The 22,543-nt window shown below is 38.0% G+C and overlaps 3 protein-coding genes across 3 annotated transcripts; 2 read left to right on the top strand and 1 right to left on the bottom strand.

The window, feature by feature from the left end:
• The first annotated feature begins 816 nt into the window (after window positions 1–816).
• Window positions 817–1,588, top strand: LOC125190631 (protein LIGHT-DEPENDENT SHORT HYPOCOTYLS 10-like). The gene has a single exon (XM_048087981.1). It carries the CDS (start codon window positions 928–930, stop codon window positions 1,405–1,407), a length of 480 nt encoding a protein of 159 aa, XP_047943938.1. The 5' UTR covers window positions 817–927; the 3' UTR covers window positions 1,408–1,588.
• A 5,258-nt stretch (window positions 1,589–6,846) lies between these two features.
• Window positions 6,847–8,746, bottom strand: LOC125188229 (trihelix transcription factor ASIL2-like; the record flags this gene model as incomplete). Its single annotated transcript, XM_048084991.1, has 2 exons — window positions 6,847–7,109; window positions 7,847–8,746. Coding segments are annotated over 2 exons (1,023 nt in total), but the record flags the coding sequence as incomplete, so codon positions are not given.
• An 8,684-nt stretch (window positions 8,747–17,430) lies between these two features.
• On the top strand, window positions 17,431–22,295 carry LOC125187701 (phosphoenolpyruvate carboxylase 2). The gene is made up of 10 exons (XM_048084332.1): window positions 17,431–17,811; window positions 18,574–18,965; window positions 19,035–19,119; window positions 19,200–19,422; window positions 19,511–19,614; window positions 19,710–19,797; window positions 19,878–20,032; window positions 20,113–21,111; window positions 21,207–21,593; window positions 21,711–22,295. The coding sequence occupies exons 1-10, from the start codon at window positions 17,647–17,649 to the stop codon at window positions 22,011–22,013; spliced, it is 2,901 nt and encodes a 966-aa protein (XP_047940289.1). The 5' UTR covers window positions 17,431–17,646; the 3' UTR covers window positions 22,014–22,295.
• The last annotated feature ends 248 nt before the right edge of the window (window positions 22,296–22,543 follow it).

Genomic DNA, 22,543 nt, shown 5'->3' with positions numbered 1-22,543 from the left:
CACAGTCACTATAGAAAAATATAAAAAACACAATATATAGTTAGATTCTATCCGCATAATTATAAAATAGGCCAAACCTAAGATGATCAAAATAGATATGTAAAAAATAATAGCTAGCCACCAACTTAATTTTAATAAAATATAGTAGTAGTTGATTTATTTTTTTTAATTTTTGGATCAAAATGCCCTTTGAGTTTATTTGTATTTATATTTTTTTCTCTCACATACTATATCGCCCTAGTTCACTTATCTATCTTCAGCATTATCCTACTACCGCTAGAATTGTCACTGTTATTGTCACCACACAGTGTCAGACTATGAATTTGTGATATGCACCGACCAATTCTTACCTTTCATTCCAAACTTTAATTTGGTATTCATACAATGCAAGTTTGACAAGTGTGGTATGAATTCGGCCGAATTTATACCAAATTTGCCAGACCTACGCATGTCTGGTAATCCCGGTACGAAGGTAAGACAAAGAAGGATCGACGAGCGACCGATGATCATAGGCAGGTTTAAGGTGGAACGACGACCATGGTCTGTGTAAATACATGAGAAAACGTTTAAAAACGAAAGAAAAATCATACATTTTCAATTCGCCCGAGATACATAGGTATTATTTTCGTCCGAAAAAAAAACAATAAACCTACCACACTTCATTAAAAACTATATGTTGACACACATCTATAGTTTTTCACTATTGCCACATTATCAAAATCACGTGTGTAAAGCCCCAATTCCCCCAAATTCACCATTTCAAAAATTAATGGAGAAAAGATAATAAGAAAGCAACACATTTGGTGGCCCATTGCATGTCAACTCAATAGTCCTTTCTTCCCTTCTTCCCTCTCCCCTCCAAACTTGCCCTATTTAGCATCAAAACACACACACACACACAACAAAAAAACCTCCTCAAAACCACCAATGGACCGCGGCAAGGATCCAGCCTCCGAGCCCTCCTCCGCCCCGAGCCGCTACGAGTCTCAGAAGCGCCGCGACTGGAACACCTTCGGCCAGTTCCTCCGCAGCCAGCAGCCCCCGGCGGAGCTCCACCGCTGCACCAGCGCCCACGTGCTCGAATTCATGCGGTATTTGGATCAGTTCGGGAAGACCAAGGTCCATTTACAGGGCTGCGTCTTCTACGGGCAGCCCGAGCCCCCCGCGCCCTGCACCTGCCCCCTCAGGCAGGCGTGGGGCAGCCTCGACGCCCTCGTGGGGCGCCTCCGGGCGGCCTACGAGGAGCACGGAGGCCCCCCCGAGACGAACCCCTTCGCCAGCGGCGAAATTAGGGTTTATCTCAGGGAGGTGAAGGAGTTTCAGGCCAAGGCAAGAGGGGTTTCTTTCAAGAAGAAGAAGAAGTCCGGTGCTGGGAAGAGCGATGATCAGTCGACTTCCTCGTCGTGAGAAGACTTGTCTCGTATCGATTGTGTAAGACAACTGATGCGAGGTTTATTAAATTAAATTGAACCGTCTCCTCTTATAATAACTTAAAATTTTTTGGGATAACTTCTGTTCTGATGTTTGGTCTGTAACATATGTTAAGTACTTTTCGAATATATGTAGATTCGAATTCGATTCATTTGCAGATGGCTCGGTGTTCAACTTTATATGCCGAAATCGTTGATATATATTGACTATAAGAAAACTTGTTTCGTATCGATTATGTAAAACAACATACAACTATCTCTCCTCTTAGTATTCAAATATATGTAGAGTCGATTGATTTGCAGATGACTCGGTATTTCACTTTTTATGTTAAAATCGTTGATATAAATTAATTATAGAAAACTTGTTTCATATTGATCGTGTAAAGTAACATATGTGATGTTTATAGACTAAATGAGCGTCTTTCTTATAAGCTCATTTTTGGAATGAATTCTTGTTTGATTTGTGATGTTTACAAATACATATGCAAAATTGAGTACTTTGCAAATTGATTCAGTGTTTCACTTTCTATTTCAAAATCATTGATATAAATTGACTAAATTTGTGAATTTCATTTTACATCGAACATTCTAGCTAGTGCTAATCAGAATGTATATTATTGATGATGATATCAATTTAATTATGCAGTTTTCAAAATATTTTAATTTATGCAATATATATGTTGATGATGTTATTTTATGCGATCTATATTCAAAGAAAAACAGAAGCCAAAATGAAATCAAGAAACCCTAAAACATGAACATGAACTCTTCTTGCAAAACCATCAATTTTTCAGGTGAAATAAAGTACTATACATTTTTAAGGATGACTTTGTCCAAATTTATGCAGGCAGAAATTTTCAACCGATCATCAAAGAAGAGGGAGAAAAACACACATTCACACACATAGTACTAATATGTAGTAAGATTCCCCACCAAAAATGAGTAGCAATAGTATTTTCATGTCAGCCTTCCATTTCGTGAGCATCTTTTGAGATTGTGGCAGATCTTTTGCCCCCACAAATAGTCAATCGTGTTAGAGGGTAAGTGGTATATGTTAATTAAATCAAGAATGGGACACATATATCATAGTATTAAATAAATTATTAATATACTTCATCTACTTTTGTTAATTGGTGATATGCAACAAACCAATCAAATCAAAAGATATTGTATTTTAGACCATGCACATTTCTCATCATTGGCCATTTGGGTGTGTACGAGAAATCATAAATATATGTGGTTTATTTAAGAGATATTTGTTGCTAAAATCATGAAATTTTAATTTTTTAAATTTATTTTTTCCATAAGGAATTATTAAGGTGAAATTAAAGTCTAGCTAAAAATTTAAAATGCCAACAAAGACAAAACGTAGAACAAACTAAATTAAACGACATCGTGTTGTAGTCCTTGAGCATTTGGCACTCCTCCGAACCCGAACTTGGCACCCAAATCTACACATGATTTCAACACATGGTCAAGTCTTTCTCATTAGTTATGCGCTTCATCAATATTAATACATATAGGGGTCGTTCAATTGCCATATAACTTGTGACTATAAGTCATGTCTATTTTTTATCACATATTTGTTATTACACATAGGGGTGATCGACTGCCATGTTTACATATTACTGGAGGTCATGACTATTTTTATCTCTTGTTCGGTTGTCTTTTTCGCAAAAATTCAGCTAGTAAAACTGTATCTTGAACTATTTTTACAATGTCGAGATTATATTGTGGAGTATCTCAAAATTATCAACCTCATATTCAACCATGTAACTAATTTAATTCCTAAAAACCTGGCCTCATTTTGACTTATTTTATATTGTAATTCATCATTACCTTGTCTAATGAATCGAAGACTACAATAAAAGTCTCCTCAACTTCTATTTACTCAAAAGTTTTTGCCGTGAAATGAGTAAAGAAAACCGAAACTTCATAAATTGCCATTCAAATGTCGAAAGTTATTTAACAAATTTCAATTCATACAAAAGTTCATGATTTTAGAAGAAATTAGCCATTTATTTCAAAACAACTTGAGATTTTGTCGTGAAAAGCCACACCAGCTCGATTAAGACATAACTCTTTATCGGTAAAAAAAATATAGTAAGAAAAATTTAAACTTCGCGAATTCATTTAAATTTTGAAAAATATCAGATAACCAAAATTAGTCCAAAGTTTACAATCTTAGGTCCAATTATTCCTTTAATTAATCACACCATAAGATTCTGTTGTCAAAAGCACCAATAATATTAATGATCCCCCACTAATAATAACTTTCTTTACTCAATAACTATAAAAAGTGAGCTAGGACAATTCATAAATTAGAATTTGAATGCCTAATTCTCTTTACAACGATCTTTAGTAGATTGCCCTCTGTCTGTTTAGATTTTGTGGGACAACTCAATTATTCAATTTTGTCCTAATGCTTCTATTTTCCTGTAATCCAAAACCAAAACATCCTGAATTTCATAAGGTTGATTATTCCCACTTTGAAAATTTATTTCAATGAGTGCAGGCTTTGTACTATTTTTCAGATATAATAGATAAATTACTTCAAATGAACTTCATACTAAATTTGCTCTAACTGGTAAAAAAGTAGACATCGTTTGGTTTGTATAGTATTATAAATATTACTATATTAGTATGAATAACCAATAACTAATGGTTTTGTTTGTTTGATTTGAAGAGTTTGAAATATAATAACATTGTGACAAATTGAAATAAAAGAGACTAACTAATTATTTATAGATATTTTTAAAAAATCACTATTAAAAAAATTAATATATTGGGCCATGTTATAATGTTACAACATTCGGCCCTTCACAATTTTTTATATGTGTGTGTACGTTGTATTTTGTTTTATTAGATGTTACTTAGGGTTAATTATAGGGTTTTTGGCTTTTTAAACTAAAACTTTTTTCCGAATTCCGGTTTTTCCAATGAACTATGAGATTTGTTTTTAAAACCACGAACTTTCATTTCGCTAGGATTTTCTCCCGGCGGGTCAACGACGAAACCCGGGTTGTCTACATGTCAATTTTAATCCTATTTGTCACTAAATTGATTACTTGGATCCTATTTGGCACAATATTACATACAATCACAATTATTACATAACAAATGACAAATTTTGAATAAACAAAACAAACTTTAACATTTTGAATTATGCTATTCGGGTCGGAAATGTGCTATTCCGGTCGGATTGGAAAAATCCTAACGAAATGAAAGTTCGTGGCTTTAAAAACAAATCTCATAGTTCATGGGAAAACCCGGAATTCGGGTAAAAGTTTTGGTTTAAAAAGCCAAAAACCCTTAATTATATTATTGGGATAACTCAACGCCACGCCTACCCACGAATTTGCAATTTCATAGAGTATTTAAAATTTTTAAACATCGTTATTATCTTTTTATTACTTAATTGTTTCGAATCACATCAATAAAACTATATAGTTATAATTATATCACCGGGCCGGCTTATGCCTCCTTATCGATATATGTAGGACGAACTTTGCTGAAAAATTTGTAGTATATTGTAATTATAATTAACATTATGTATGATGAAATTTTGATTATATAAACTATCAATCCTATTGAACTAAAATTGAGGATCTATTGTTACTTTCAGGGAAAAAAAATTTAAAGTCAATATATAAGGGCCTAAAAGAAATAGCTTTGTGGACTATGATTACCCAACATAAAAACATATTTCAACAGGCCCAAATGTCCTGGCCTATTTTGTATTTACTCTCGTTTTCAAATATGTTGGGCTAGACAACATAATTATACAATATCTTTTGCAAGTTCTATCATTGGATGTAATTCAATTTTTAGGAAAAAATATAAAAACTATTCAAAATTGGTGTATCTCATTTTTTTGAAAGTTAGGAGATTATTAACATTGCAATTATGAACTTTGGATAATTTTGGTTGGTTCAATTTCTTTTAAAATTTGAATAATAATTGATAATTGATAAATATGAATATTTTATCTTTTTTTTTTTAATGAAATCAAGTTGCCCTAAGATCAAAACTGATGTGGGAAAATAGAATACTATGATGGATAATAAACCGCTCAATGCTATACAATTTTGACAACCGAATTCAAGAAAAGCGGGGCAGAAAAGAGTAAGGGAGAGTACTAGAGTGGGGAGATGATTTGTTAATTCTCTTTATTTCACATTTTTGGTATTTATCAAAAGATTCAAAACGTTCCCATTTTGATTGATTTTTTTTGGTGGCATCATTTTCTATCCTTTTTTAATAATTATGAAGCTTACTCAAGTCATGATTCGATGACAAGCCAAGAGTTCAAAAGTACAAGCGAATCAGTGTCACAACAAAAACAGAAGCAGAAAGAGAAAAAAAATAGCAAAGAAAAGCTGAGGCCAGGGGCGGCTACAACCACCTCACAATCCTTACATAACCAAGAACTAACCATAGCAAAAAATTAAAAGATCGTTCAAGAAAACACAACACGTGCTGCAACCGATGCCAAACAGCAAGAACAACAAGAACCAAACAAAGCCTCCAAAGCAACAAGGGCCTAGGCAAACGCAGCTTCCCACCATTAAAAAGGGGGAAACAGTGGAGACGTACCAAAGCCACCTCCAAAATGCCATAGGCATTTCATGGATTCTTTGGTTCTTTCCACGTTCTAATGTTGTTTAAATCTTCTAGAACCTGATTAAGTGAAAAGAGAAAGGCCGGACACCAAAGTCTAATCCACATACCGAGCCACCAAAATAGACGCTTCTTTTGTATATCCCAACTGGGGTTGAGTTTCTAGAAAATCACCTTGTTTCGAATATTCCAAATCGACCATGATATGATATAAAATATGGACACCCACATCTTCTTGTCAAACTTACAGAAAGAAGAATCCATCCAAATATGGAAGCACGACCTTTAGCTCTCCTGGAATGCTAAAATATAGATTCTAGCGCTCACAACAAAAGTACCAAAGACTATTTAAGAATTTGCATGTGAAGGTAAAGTGTGCAATCGACTCTGCTCCTTCCTTGCACAATGCAATCATCCTCAATTTCTATCTTGGTACATCAATTTCAATTTAGGGGCAAAATAAATAATTGAAAAAATTGAAAGTTCGTTGATTATCATTCAAGCAAGAATTGGCGCAAAATTCTTGATTTTAGCGCAAATGGTATTCCTATTAAGTTTTTTTTTTACCAACAAATGGTATTTGATTTTGATAGAAATGTTCATGATCCAAAATGTTGACACTTTTAAGTTTTAACTTGACTGCATTTATTTGACCAAAATCTGAAAAAAAAAATCCCTTTAGCAAATTTGCATTATTTGCCAAGCCCAATTTCTAAATTTATATGATGTACTATGATGTAATTAGTCTAATTGCCATACAAGTCATTTTCAAAATTGCACACAAACTTTAAATAGATATCGAAACCATACGTAGCTTTCATTACAATATAAATATTCCAGTGGACTAAGTTAACACAAAAAAAAAACATTTCACAGTTTACCACTGTCACAAAAGTATTCCACCAACATAGTTTCATCATACCCAGTAATTATAGATTATAATCTAAAATTAGCAAAACCTGTACGTATATTAGCTACTACTACCAAGCTACTTGTATTTTCCAAAAGGATCAGACCATCACTTTGCCAAATCTTCCTCCAACTTCTCCAATTAACTGTCTGTTACACAAAAAATAAAATAAAATAAAATAAAAATAGTAAGAACATTTTCTAGGGAGACGTAATCGTGCATCATGAGTTCGAATCCCACCAATGTAACCTTGAAGGGAGTCGGATCCGATGAAGAAACACATCGTAACGCTGTAAAAGTTCATTTACGAGACACTCCTTTTGTCCCCTATTAGATGCTATTTTGGTGTCTCCGCTAATGATAATTCGTTCATTCGATTTTTGATTGTTGGGGGACACATACTATTAGCTCATCTCATTCACATTCTACAACAAACTAGTACTGTGCAAGTGTGAGATTCACTTTACATTCCAATCATAACACACGTGTCACAGTGTGCCAATTTATTAAAACTAGTGTCGAAACCAAATATGACTTCCAAATGTAACACCTTATTCATAGCACTTGTGTCCCACAATTCATCCAACAATTTCAATGAATCCTATTTCATGCTTCAAAGGGAATTGATTATTTGTATTCACATTTTCCACCATAGAAAAGAAAGCCAAAGCCTAGACTTAAACATAGTGTTAACTACATCAAAAGCAACAACATCTTTTTCATATTCATGAACCTATAGTCCTGTGCATAAACGCAACTCAGTTGTTAAGACTCTTTTCCACTAACTCGGGCAAAGTGCAACTCAGTCGTTAAAACGATATTTTCAAGCAAGAGGAGAAACATACTAGTAATATTTTGGGAAGTGCTTGAGGTTGTCAAGCTGAACCTGAGCTCTAAGAAGCTCCAAATCCTTAGCAAACTGCATCCTCTGCTTCTCAAACTCCACCATCTGCCTCTGCTTCGCAACCTCAACTTTCTCATAGGTCTCGCCCAGGCTCATTATCGCGGCCGCCAGCATCCGGTACCCGTCCCGCCTCTCCGTTACGGCCTTCTTCCTCCTCTTGGCCGCGGCCGGCGACGGACGCTGGCCGCTGTCGCCGTACTCCTCCTCGCCCCGGCCGGCCTCCATCGCGGCCGCGGCGGCCGCCATCACGGAGAAGTTGCGCTCCGTGACGCCGCCGCCGGGGCCCGACCGCTTCGACCTGGGCCCCACCGGCACCGACCACGGGAGCCGCAGGAGGGGGCTCCGGTTAACCGCCGGCGAGATTTTCCGGTGGCCGGAGATCGGCTCCGGCGACGGCGACGGCGACGGAGACGGGGAGATCTCCGGCGGCGGGGAGATTTTCCGGCGGTGGCTTCTGTTTCCGCCGGCGGCGGCGGCGGATTTGGAGAAGGAGTCGCCGATGAGGGCGTCGAGGCTGCGGAAGTGGGGCCAGGAGGAGGCGTAGCGGCCGTTGGATTGGACGGATTTGGCCTTCTCGATCTTGTACTTCTTCTTGGTGGTGTCGATGCGGTTTTTGCACTGGACGTCGGAGCGGCGGAGCTTGGCGGCGTGGGCGGCGTTGACGGCGTCGGCGACCTCGCGCCACTGCTGCTGCCGGAGATTGCCGCGGTTCAGGGCGAGGTAGTGGGCCCCCCACGCGTCGATCAGGGTCCGCGTCGCCTCCTCCGACCAGCAATCCTCGCGGCCGGGGAAGGCGGCGGCGGATTTCGGCGGCGGCGGCGGCGGAGATGGGGAATCGGGCTTCGCCGGGGAGGGAGGGGCGGGATCTTCGGCGTCGGAGGGGGGGCGGCGGGGGGGGGGGAGGGGGAGGGGGAAGGGGAGGACATGGCTGTAGCGGCGGCGGCGGCGGAGGAGGAGGGGGAATTGGCGGTGGCGGTGGCGGTGCGGTAGAATTTTGAAAGAGGGGTTTTTTAGAATTGGGGGACCGATTTGGAGCCTCTTTATTTAACCGAATAAATTTTATTATTATTTTTATTATTTTTATTTCTTTTTAATTATGTCGTGGCATGTTCCTGCTACTGAGATGGAAACCAAGTTTTTTTTTCTTTTTTTAATGCGAACGAACTATATTTAAGGTGATAAAGGAATAATTCCCATATTAAATCACAATTATATGTTTATATTGATCTAATTTTTAAAATTAGAATATAAAATCATAACTTATATAGTAGTAATATTTTTGCAATCGTCTCACTATAGTCAAAATCTGACAACATCAAATATGATGGGATGATTTTGAACGAAATAACACCAATCTATATGAAACAAAGGTGATTTTTTGTTACATCAATTTTAATTACAAGGGAATGATTGAGAAAATTTTGAAATTTTATGATTTTATATTCCAATTAAAAAAGTTAATGTACCATCAAAAGTTAGTGAAAAATTGCGATTTAAATGATAATTACCTTTCATTAAATGATGAATGACTTGGTTTATGTAGATTGATTTTGAGTGTGTGTTGCATTTTGAGTGTGAAAATTAATTATCATATTAAAGAATTTGTTGGAAGATTTGAAGTTAATATGTATTGGAAACCTATTAAAAACTGATTCAATTTAGAATAAGTTGTTAAGCTTAAAAAATTTGGAGCTCTCTCTTCTACGTGATCTCTTGGTCAATCTGGTGGCTCAGGAAGAAAGTAAAATACGAAAAGATGAAATCAAATTGGGATGTAGAGAAAAAACTATTGTACTACTTCTTTGGAGGCCTGAATCGTGGATTAAAGGGTGGTGTCCAAATTTTCCTCTCGCCCGGACATATATGTGGAGACTTACCTAAAGCTAGAAGATGGTTGGGCACAAATAAAGTATGCCTGGTGAAAGTGGCTATTCAACTTTATTGTGGTTGTTTGGTCCTTTGTTAGTGGTCTTTTGGTTGTCGAGTGCTCTTAGAGCATCTCCAATGGTACTTCGGCAAGAAATCGGCCAGAAATCGGCCAGCAGTTTCTCCCCATGCCACGTCAGCAGCACTAAAAATCCACCTGCCACATCAGATTTAGGTCAGCCATAGGCCAGCCGCAATAAAAATAATTCAAAAAATACTACATTTACGGAATTAAAATTACGATAAAATTACGGAATTAAATTTACGAGACATATACGGGAAAATTCATTAATTTTATTTAAATAAAAAAAGTACATTAACTAAAAATCAAAAAAATTACATAATAAAAAAAAATCCGGGCTTCCACACACGAGCCACCGCCCCACTCTACTCCTCACTAATTTATTAAAAAAATACATTAAAAATGTTAGTATGCCTTGTATCCGTTATAGTTTGCCGCTAGCCGAATGGGGGTCTCGGTCGCCGGGAGTCAGGGGGTCAAGGGGGGCGACGCCCCCTTGCCATGGGGTCCGGGGGCGCGGAGAGGCCCCCGGCCCGACGGTATGACATGTTTATGTTTTAGGTCTTAATTTTGTATTGGGCTAGTTGTTGTTGTCCATCGCTAGATGTTGCTCTTGTACAGAAATTTAGAGATAGAGAAAATCGCGTTTATATAGTTTTTCAAAAATTAAAAAAGAGAATTAAAAAAAAAGAATTAAAAAAAAATAAAAATAAAATTAAAAAATAGCGCTGGCCGATCGCTGGCCGATCGGGCCGCCACAATGGCGGCCAGCGCATCGGCCAGCCACACGCGATCGGCTAGCCCACGCCAGTTTTTTTCGCCGATTTGGCGCTAGCCTGCTCCAATGGTTCGGCTAGCCGATCGGCAAGCGCCGCGAATCGGCTAGCCGGTCGCTAGCCGACCATTGGAGATGCTCTTATTGAACTTGTTATTTTGAGGTGTTGTAGGTTGTGTTTGATTTGTCAATTTTGTGGTGTTTCTTTGTTTTGGGAGAGCTTTAGTTTTTTTTCAAGCTTTTGTACTCTTTTGCTCAAACTTTTTTGAATGGTTTGAGCCTTTATTTTTATAAAAAAAAAAAATGGTTCGATTAATGAACTCGTGTATGCTTGGTGATAGAAATCCATGAGTTCCATCCTAAAACCAATTGGTTATAGGAGGAGGTGCCCATGAGACTTATATAGTGGATTAAGCTTTTTTACTACACCGATGTGGGATATTGTTACATTCATTTTATGTTTCAATTGCCAACACCCTTCTTCAAACCCTTCAAGGTGAACTTTGGAGGTGTTGGACTTTTTTTTATGATCGGTTGGACAACTGGCCCAATTTTTTTCTCGATCGGTTGGACCACTGGCCCAAATTTTAAGCGACCCGCTCTGATACCATGATAGAAATCCATGTGTTCCATCCTAAAACCAATTTGTTACAGAAGAAGGTGTTATACCCTACCTATCAGGTTGAAGACAAATTTGCGAAAAAATATGAAAGAATAACTTTGATTTTATAACAATCGTCTCGTGTTAATTTTTGTGCACAAGCTCGTAGGTAACATCTTTTATGGGACGAAGGAAGTACTACTACTTTTAAAATCTTATGACGTTTTTGCACATTTATTCGATTTTAGCTGGAATTAGCAAATTAGGTCTGCCAATTATTGAGATGACCTGATATTTTCATAGTTGGTAGTTTTGTTTAGATTTTGGTGGTTTTGAATGAACAAGTATATATGTCGCCAAAAATTAGGAGGTAAGGCATGTGTCCAAGTCCAATTGTAATTTTAAAGATTTCTAATATTGTGAAACTAGGAATTTATAGATTTCTACTAATGTTAAACTAGGATTTTATAGGTTTTGGCGTTTTGTGTTTGTTACGGGAAGAAAAATTGGAATTAGTTATGGATGAATTTGAGAAATGATTATGTTGTAAAAGAAGAGAGCGTTGATTCGTTGGCTCTCCATAGTTATGTTTATATGTTTTATAATTAAAATATAAAATATATATGTGAATTGTAGTAGCATATGTTAAGGTATTTATTGTAAATCATGTTTTAAACTGGTTGGTATTTGTGAATATTTACTTTTTCACTTTTAATGATAAGAAATTATTTATATTGCATAATTTTTATTATTATTGTCGATTTATTTTAGAAATAATACTATAGAGTGATTACTATAGAAAATCTTTCTGCGATATCTTATGGTACAATAAGTTAACAATATTCATAACCTACATAAACGTTGACAATACATCATAAATGATTGCTAGTGTCGATCTAAAGTCACTTCCTATCTTAGATGACACTAGGGTGTCATACTCCATATAACATTGAATTGGATCACAATAATAGGTAGATAAGTACTTCATTCTAGTTGAATCAGTTATGAAGCCTTGGTACTACTTATTTCTGAAATAGATAAGTACTTCATGCTAGTTGAATCGATTACGAAGCCTTATTACTACTTATTTCTAAAATTATTGGAATACTAACATAATATAATTTATACACTATTTGGACTTGTCAATCACTAGTATACAAGAATGTTTAGCTTTGTTATCCACCCTCTGTTTTAAGTATTAAAATTATGATTTCATTGTTCTAGCACTCTTATCGAATAGATTGCTTATATTGAGCTAAACATAACAAGCTTGATTACTAATGCACAGAGAATAACTTAAATAAAATAAATTAATGAAATTAAAAAGAAACTAATATTTCACTAATTAAAATTGATAATGATAGTGACTGATCAATATTCCTAGACTTTGATTAAATCAGACTTAATTTAACTAAGAGAAAAGTCTATTAGGAAAAAGCATATTTAAATTTCCTTGGATCATGAGATATCTCCCTCTCTATCTCTCCTCATGCGGTATTGTAATATTAAATTTATTTCCTATATAAGGTTTAACAGTTTATTATAATTTATATGATCATATTATAATTATGATAAATTATTTTATTTATTTATTAGGAGTTAAAAGTGATCAGTTCGAGATTTAATTTGTAAGTAATGTATCGAATTAATAATAAATTTTAGGTGTTAAAATCCAAGAAAATGTATAAAAAAACATTATTGATGATTCCAAGATGAACTAAACCAAAATGATTTTCACATCAAGCACGTGCCGTAATGTTTCTCTCTATAGGAGTATAAATTTAAAATTGCAAATTTAGTCTTTTTCTCAATATTTTAGAGCTCGTGGATATGAACAAAAATTGACAAATTCGATGTAACATTCCCATTTATTTGAGTATTTTTTTTCCTTTGAACAGGCGCTGTGGATACTCATTGACTACATAGGCCCGCTCCAATTTTATTGGCCCGATATTATTTGGGCTTAGAATAAAAAAACTAGGCCCAATACAAAGCTTCAGCGCGAGATAAATTTGAATTGTACAAAGGTACATAATATATAAGTATTTTTTTTTTTACAAACACACAATTACTCAAAATCTGAACAAAAATGATAAAGCCCCACTCTACCGTTAGACCACTTGCGTTTATGTAAATTTAATATCAATAATAATACAATAATAACACATTATTTCAGGGGTACAGTTGTATCCTTGTTCTTAGCTGGATCCGCCAGTGTTTTTTGGTTGATCTTCTCGATTGCTAGGGTTTTCGATACAAGTATCTTGTATCACACCCCGACAAACCCAAGAGGCCAAGACATGATGGAAAAAAAGGAGAAGAGCTAAACAATCAAGTGACAACAGAAATCAACAACCACCCAAAAGCCAAATAACATCTGGGTTCGCATTTTCTCTAGATGAAAAGAACATACTCGTGAGAACACACTCTCCATCACGACCCCATCTAAAGTTGTGTTGCAGCAAAAATCGACAAAGAACAAAATCCATTTAAAATTTGGCCTATATATAATTATTGTTAGTTAATTAAAATTCTCCCCTTCGTTAGACTTGCTAATTCTTAGTTTTAGAATAGTAATTTTTTTAAATCAAAATTTGGCATATATATAATTATTTTTAGTTAACTAATTGTCAATGTTTTGTAATATTGAAAATTTGTCTACAACGTGTTTAATTATACTCAATTTAGGAAGCTCTCAACACTATTTTAAAGCAAAATAAAGTTTTGATGAGTAATAAGTGACTTTGTATGTCATTCACATGACAAAGGGGACAATGGCTTTGTAGATGACGTGGCTTCTTCAAAACCTCTTACATTTATTTTTGTAATCAATTATTCTTATATATATAAATAATCCTCTTTGTATGCTCCGAGGTCATTTATCGCCTATCAGTTGTATACAATGATGAAGATTGTGATAGAAAATTCAAATGAGATGTTGCGACCATTATTAGCAATGGATATCGTGGGCCAAAAAAAAGCTAGTACTCATAAAAAAATCAGAAGTACATAATTTAAAAAACTAACATATGAAAATATAAATATTAATAAAAATAGAAGTAATATTGCAACCCTAAAATTGTACTACAGGTGAGTAGGCAGCCACTGAATCATAGTAATATTCTACTAGTATATTCGATTTCCATGTATTGTCTTTACCACTTTTCAGGTTATTTGATTTTTCATTCTGTGGTTTTAATTAAAAATATATTATGATTTTCTATTTTTGTAAGTGTCTCATTCGTGTTTTGAGTCATTTTTCAGTTATTTTGATTAACTTCTACTTATTTCTATTTATTTTTGATGGATACCCAATTTATTTCCACATGTGGTTTAAACTTTAAAGGGTATATAAACCTTTAAATGATTCATATTTTTTTTATATTACTAGTCAAAGCTAAGAGCATCCACAATGGATGCCCGATCTCACGCCCGATCGGCCAAGATCGGGCTCGGACATGATCGGGCATCCATTGCAAGTCTCGGGTATGCCCGAGGATGACCGAGAGTTCGGGCGCCCATTGCAGGCCGATGCCCGAGCCCGATCATTTTCCATTTTTTTTTAATTTTAAATTATTTAAACCTTAATTAAACCACTGCAAATACTCCATTTTTCTTCACTTTTCACACACCAAATCTTTCACTTTCTCTTCTCTGTTCTCTCAATATCCACATTTTCAACAATGGATCCAAGTCAATTCCCAAACCCCCATAATGTCGACGACGATATGCCCATGTTTGTTGTGTTTAATATAATATATTTTGGTATTTTAGTATAATTAAAAACAAAATTAAAAAACAATGATTTAAAATTGATATGAAAAGTGGATAAGAGATAGAGCATCCACTAGGACTCCACCATTGCAGAAAGATAGGGCATGTTGATGTGGCAACCACTAAGGCTATCACTAGGGCTTTCAATAGGGCATCCATTGTGGATGCTCTTATGACTTATTTTCAGATTGATTTTGTATTTTTATTGGACCTGTAGCATATCTTTAGGTATATGCTATCATCAATTAGGTGGATTTCTTTAGGTTCATTCATTGCGTCTCCATTTTATGAGGTATTATTGTGCAATGTACTACTAAAGTTATTAGCTTCAAATGTACTAATAAAGGAATTGAAGATGAGCGGCGTCTAAGCTGACAAATACGTTTCTCCTTCATCCATTAAGTCAAAGGTTTGATTAACTATAGCATTTTCAAAATTAATATCTTCCCCATTTTTGTATTTCTCGGTCCTTACTGGTGTGCCTCAACCTCTTCTTTTGTTCTAAACCATAGTATCCACAAGTGTTTTCAGTGATGAATCATAATGATTTGTAATCAGCTCAAAGGTGGAATATTCAGAGTCACAAAATTTAAGGTTACTTCATCGAAAGTGAAAAATTGAATCGACGACCTATAGTTAAGAAAAAATGAGTATCTTCTACTCAACCACAATATCCCTTGTACTATTATTTCTCAACCTCTTTTGATTTGTCTTCTTTACTTTTCTCACATGAGAACAAACCAACAACTATTAATTAGGAGTATCCATATATTGAAATTTTGAGCACCACACGCATGTAATTGGATTCTATCTAGTTTACACTTGCAAAAATTTTGTATGGATTCTTGAAAAGCAAATTTCCAAATTTTGTTTGCCTCTTCAAGCTAAAGATGTTGAAGTGTTTCAAGGGCTAAAGGTTAGAATTGACCTCTCATGCTATTGTAAAGACAACTTCTTCTTCATCACTCTATTCCCTACTTCACTTAATTTCTTGTTTTGTTGTCACAAATATTTTCTTTGTTGTGTAACTAAGATGTCCACATATGAAAGATCCATAATTCTCAATATCCGATACTTCGATGCTATGAAGTACAGCGCCGTTCATTTGTTAGGCATCCACATGTGAAAGATCGCTGTTTGTTTTTTAATTAAATAAAATGTTCGAAGCTAAAGAGTACGGCGAGAGAGTGCAAAACATCTACGCATCAATAAAGAGAAAGTTAAAAGGAACTTGTCATAATCATGAATGGATTCAAACATGTCCAATGTCGGATGATTTTTTTCATCTATAGATTGTTCTAGACCACATACATGTTTTCCTATCTAATACGGCAAATTATCTGTAATTTTTAGCCATATTTATAATACTCTTACAATAAGTCAATGAATTATACTAATATAAATATTATTGACATGCATTATTAATTTTATAAATTATCTGACAAACAAACTTTTATTTTTATCTTATTTAACTTTTTGAAATTATAGAGAAAATGGACATAAACGTGAACATCCATTTTGTGTTTCAATAATTGGTTTAAATTTTTTTAATTATTATTGAGTCTTCCCAAACATGACAAGATGCCAACCAAGATCAAGATTAATCAGCACACACCACTGATATATTTTAATGGCATTATTAATCCGAAGTAAACTACTCTATTTTTAATTAACTTCTCCATATCAATACTGGTATAACACATGCCAACAATCACACCATACTAATCATTGAAATTAACCACATTTTTTAATTACCAACTACTTCAGCGTGACACATGTTCTCATGTGAGTCCCTCTTTATACCCAGATCCAATGCATTTGCTTGTATAATAAATAAATAAATCTCATTAGTAGTGGTTTATCACCTTCTTTCTTAAAAGAGGTGTATTAGTATTTGAGAGAAAAATATTCACTCCCTTTTTTTAATCCACGAATTCTATTATGAGAATCAATAGTCTAGAAGGATCCGAAAACAATATCAACATTCAACAATAAATATTTGTTGCGTCACACATCACGTGTCTCGAAAAAGTAGTTATTTTGTTAGTAATGTATTTTATTTCATATTTCTCAAGGAATTCATGAATAATATCCCAACCACTGTGTACCTTTTTATCGACCTCGTATAAATAAAACAAAAATAAATTAGTACTAAATATATTTCAGTCTCAAATAAAAGCTAATTAATCTATGTAATTAACCTTTCCATACGACATAAGCTATTGAAACACATTAAAAAAAACGTAAAAATGAAATTCCAAATTGTGGAAAAATATTGATCACAAAAAAGAAAAGAATAAAAAGGCATAAAAAAACCTTAAAAATTCCAAAAGAGACAGCACCAGTGTCGAAGCAGTTGAAAATTCTCGTTGAGAGTCATAGAATAACTAATTAACTCCTTAATCTCCGGAAAAATCCAAAACTCCATATCTCTAATTGCAAGAGAGTTTGTCTATAAAACCAGAGGATCTCCACCATTACCTCTGCTTGAAACCATCCTCTCCTTTTCGTGACTTTTCTCCTCATATCCCAACTGCAATTCGATCATCCGTGACACTTGTCCAAGCTAAACCACTCAAAATTCCCGTGTCCATTTAGCTTGAATTGAGATTTGAGAGGCAGGAGACAGGTGGGAGGGGAGAAAGATTGAATCTTTACTTGAGAGGCTATATATAGAGAGAGGGATGAGTAAGAAGATAGAGAAAATGGCATCGATTGATGCACAGTTGAGGCTGTTGGCGCCCGGGAAGGTGTCTGAGGATGATAAGCTGGTGGAGTATGATGCTCTTCTCTTGGACCGTTTTCTTGATATTCTCCAAGACTTGCATGGAGAGGAAATCAGAGAAACGGTATGATTATGAAGCTTTGTTTTTGTCCATTTTTTGGGATTTTGAGTTGGTTTTTGCTGTTTTCGATTGTGGACTGTGGAGTAAGTTGTGTAAAGATTGGATTTTTTTGTGAATTGCTTTCATGTTTTGGGAATTTTTGTGTTTGTTTATGGTTTGAGTTTGAAAAGTTGTTGCTTTTCCAGTTGGTCTAAGTTGAAGTGAGGATTAGTTCTTGTAGAGTTGTTTTGTTTATTTAGATAGTGTAGTTTTTGGTCAATATAGGTGAAAAATTGATACTGTTAAACTTACATTTTTGGAGAGGCCTTTTTGGATAATGCAGTTGGCTTGTTGTTAAATTACTGCTGTGCTCTGTTTTGAAATTTAGGCTTTTGTCAAATTGAGCATGTGTTCATGTGTAATGTGGAGCTGAGCTTACTCCTTCTGAATTAAGCCCTCTTTGTTGAGGTCGCGGTTATTGGTGTAAGTAGATGATGTAATGTGGTTAAACCTTTTAATTTGGAGAGGCCTTTTTGGATAATGCAGTTGGCTGTTGTTAAATTACTGCTGTGCTTGTTTTGGATCGGTTTGAGCTTTGCGGTTTTGTCAAATCGAACGCGTGTTCATGGTATAGTATAGGTTTCTTGGGAGCTCACTGCCTTCTTAAGTAGCCCTCTTTGTTTGAGTTTGCTGTTATTGGTCTAAGTAGATGATGGAATGTACGAAATTTTCATGTTTACGACGTTTTGCTGAAGCATATGTTTTTGGTGTTGTAATGTGGAGCAGGTTCAAGACTGCTACGAGATCTCTGCTGAGTATGAAGGCAAACGCGACCCTCAGAAACTGGAAGAGCTGGGACGAGTCCTCACGAGTTTGGATGCGGGGGACTCCATTGTCATTGCAAAGTCCTTCTCCCACATGCTCAACTTAGCCAACCTTGCTGAGGAGGTCCAGATTGCTTACAGACGCAGGAATAAGTTGAAGAAGAACGACTTCTCGGATGAGGCCTCAGCAACGACTGAATCTGACATCGAGGAGACTTTCAAGAGGCTGGTTGGGGAGCTGAACAAGACGCCCGAAGAAGTTTTTGAGGCTTTGAAAAACCAAACTGTCGACTTGGTCTTTACCGCTCATCCCACTCAGTCTGTTCGCAGATCTTTGCTTCAGAAACACGCAAGGTTTGTCACACAGCTTGATCTAGTCTGATTTGATTAAGCGACTCACATCTTGTGTTCGAGTTTTCCCAGGATTCGCGACTGCTTGACTCAGCTAAACGCAAAGGACATCACTCCCGATGATAAGCAGGAGCTTGATGAGGCATTGCAAAGAGAGGTAACTCAATGATAATGGTACATTGTTTATAGTTGAAAGCGAACATATTCTAAACACGTTTGTTTTGCGGGTTTGTTCAGATACAAGCTGCATTTCGTACAGACGAGATCAGGAGAAACCCCCCGACTCCTCAAGATGAGATGAGGGCTGGAATGAGTTACTTCCACGAGACCATATGGAAGGGAGTGCCAAAATTCTTGCGACGTGTGGACACTGCTCTGAAGAACATCGGGATAAACGAGCGCGTTCCTTACAACGCCCCTCTTATTCAATTCTCCTCCTGGATGGGTGGAGATCGCGATGGTAATGCCCTTCTTCAGTACTTTCTTAAGTTTTGAAAATGTCACTGAATCGAAGCTGAGATGTACGCTACGTCGCTACGTGATTGTAGGTAACCCTCGGGTGACTCCCGAAGTTACAAGAGATGTATGCCTGTTGGCTAGGATGATGGCTGCTAACTTATACTTCTCACAGATCGAAGATCTCATGTTTGAGGTGAGAAACCGGCCTTAAAAAAGCTATCACCTTAGCATCTTCTAATCTCCGAATTTCTAACGAGCCACGGCCCTTCTGTGTGTTGTCTTCGACAGCTTTCAATGTGGCGCTGCAGCGATGAACTTCGCGTGCGTGCAGAAGAACTCCACAGCTCTTCCAAGAGGGACGCTAAACACTACATCGGTATGCTGATATGTTTGATTGATTACGTCTTATTTGCTCGATAACAAACTCATTCGTCTCTTCTGAACTCTTTTCATCAGAATTTTGGAAGCAAGTTCCCGCGAATGAGCCTTATCGTGTTATTCTTGGAGACGTGAGGGACAAGCTCTCTCACACACGGGAACGTGCTCGCCAGTTGCTTACAAACGGAACCTCCGATGTTCCTGATGAGTTAACCTTCACCAACACAGAAGAGGTTTGCTGATGAAAACAACTTCTTTTATGGTCAAATAAATTTGTGAATTTTTTTATATATATAGTGTGTTTTATGATCAGTTTCTGGAGCCTCTCGAGTTGTGCTACCGATCGCTCTGTGCTTCCGGTGATCGAGCAATCGCTGACGGCAGCCTTCTCGATTTTCTACGACAAGTTTCGACGTTTGGACTCTCGCTCGTGAGGCTTGACATCCGGCAAGAGTCGGATAGGCACACCGATGTTCTGGATGCTATCACGAGGCACCTCGAGATCGGATCCTACAAGGAATGGCCCGAGGAGCGCCGCCAGGAGTGGCTTTTATCCGAACTCAGCGGCAAGCGTCCGTTGTTCGGCCCAGACCTTCCGAAAACAGAGGAGATCGCCGACGTCCTCGACACGTTCCACGTCCTTGCTGAGCTCCCCTCGGACAGCTTTGGCGCCTACATCATCTCGATGGCGACATCCCCGTCTGATGTGCTCGCCGTCGAGCTTTTGCAACGAGAGTGCCACGTCAAGACCCCTCTAAGAGTGGTTCCCCTGTTCGAAAAGCTCGCCGATCTTGAGGCCGCTCCCGCGGCCGTGGCTCGTCTCTTCTCCATCGATTGGTACCGCGAAAGGATCAACGGGAAGCAAGAGGTCATGATCGGATACTCGGACTCGGGGAAGGACGCTGGTCGGCTCTCTGCTGCGTGGCAGCTCTATAAGGCTCAGGAGGAGCTCATCAAGGTCGCAAAGGAATTCGGGGTGAAGCTCACGATGTTCCATGGCCGAGGAGGGACTGTCGGGCGAGGAGGTGGGCCGACTCACCTTGCCATATTGTCTCAGCCGCCGGACACCATTCACGGCTCTCTCCGTGTCACGGTTCAGGGAGAAGTCATCGAGCAGTCGTTCGGAGAGGAGCACTTGTGTTTCAGAACGCTCCAGAGATTCACCGCTGCCACGCTCGAGCATGGAATGCACCCCCCGAACCCCCCAAAGCCCGAGTGGCGCGCCCTCATGGACGAGATGGCTGTTATCGCCACGAAAGAGTACCGCTCTGTTGTCTTCCAAGAGCCTCGATTCGTTGAATACTTTCGTCTCGTAAGTACTAATGCTTCGTTGGATTGTCGTTTCTCTTAACGTGTAGCTTGCATTATTTACCTCCTTCGTGTCTCGTTGGCCTTGTTCTTCTTCAGGCGACGCCCGAGCTGGAGTATGGCCGGATGAACATTGGGAGCCGTCCGTCTAAGAGAAAGCCGAGTGGTGGCATAGAGTCGCTTAGAGCGATCCCGTGGATATTTGCGTGGACACAGACGCGGTTCCATCTCCCAGTCTGGCTCGGTTTTGGGGCCGCGATGAATGAGGTGATCCGCAAAGACATCAAGAATCTGCAGATGCTCCGAGACATGTACAACGGGTGGCCGTTCTTTAGAGTGACGATCGACTTGATCGAGATGGTCTTCGCCAAGGGCGACCCCAAGATCGGTGCTCTGTGCGACAAGCTCCTCGTCTCCGAGGATCTTTGGGCCTTCGGTGAGCAGCTCCGCGCCAACTATCAAGCGACTCAGGACATGATCCTTCAGGTGAGAAGATGTCAATCCTCTCATTGTTTGTTTATAAACACTTGCAAGGTTCTTTAATTGCAAGAAACGAGCACGATGCATCGAGAAACGAGCGTGTACTCACTCGTTCGCTCGCAGGTTGCTGGACACAAGGAGATCCTGGAAGGGGACCCCTACCTGAGGCAGAGGCTGAGGCTCCGTGACCCGTACATCACGGTCCTCAACGTGTGCCAGATCTACACGTTGAAGCGCATCCGCGACCCCACCTACAGCGTGAAGGTGGGGCCGCATCTGTCGAAGGAGATCATGGAGATGGACGCGAGCAAGCCGGCCGATGAGCTGGTGAAGCTGAACCCCACGAGCGAGTATGCCCCGGGGCTGGAGGACACGCTCATCCTCACCATGAAGGGTATCGCGGCCGGCTTGCAGAACACCGGCTAGACGGGCCGCCGTGGCTGAGTTGGGAGGTGATTCTTTTGCTGGATTGCCCCTTCCCACTTTTGGGAAGAGGGAAGGCATTGAAGAAAAGAAAGTGTAGTGATGATAATAGTACTTGGTGTGTGTTTTTATGTATGTTATCAACTTGTCACGTTTGGTGTTTGATGTTTGCTCTGTTAATTTGAAGAGCAAAACTTAGATTATTTGAGGCCAATAATAATTGTCCCCAAACCACTATTGCTTTGTCGATTATTTCAGAAATATTACTTTTGTGTTGCAGCTTAATAATCAGTGCACATCTTCGACTTTGAGTGTAGCATGCGCCTCGTGCGCGCACATTGTGCTATGTGGAAACAAAAAAGCACGCGTCACTCGTCCTAGTCTGTCGTGCACGCCACTCGGCCAACACAGCCATGGGCGTTGCATCCGCGGGGCAATAATCCGACCATTTTCAACTTGTTAATTGTGAGCTTTTAAATGTAGGGTCAATAGTCAATTAAATCATGAAGTTTGGTCAAATTCTGGTCTGTCCA

This window comes from Salvia hispanica, chromosome 5 (genome assembly GCF_023119035.1).
Source record: "Salvia hispanica cultivar TCC Black 2014 chromosome 5, UniMelb_Shisp_WGS_1.0, whole genome shotgun sequence".
Taxonomy (NCBI): domain Eukaryota; kingdom Viridiplantae; phylum Streptophyta; class Magnoliopsida; order Lamiales; family Lamiaceae; genus Salvia; species Salvia hispanica.
This window is presented reverse-complemented; position numbering and strand designations above follow the sequence as displayed.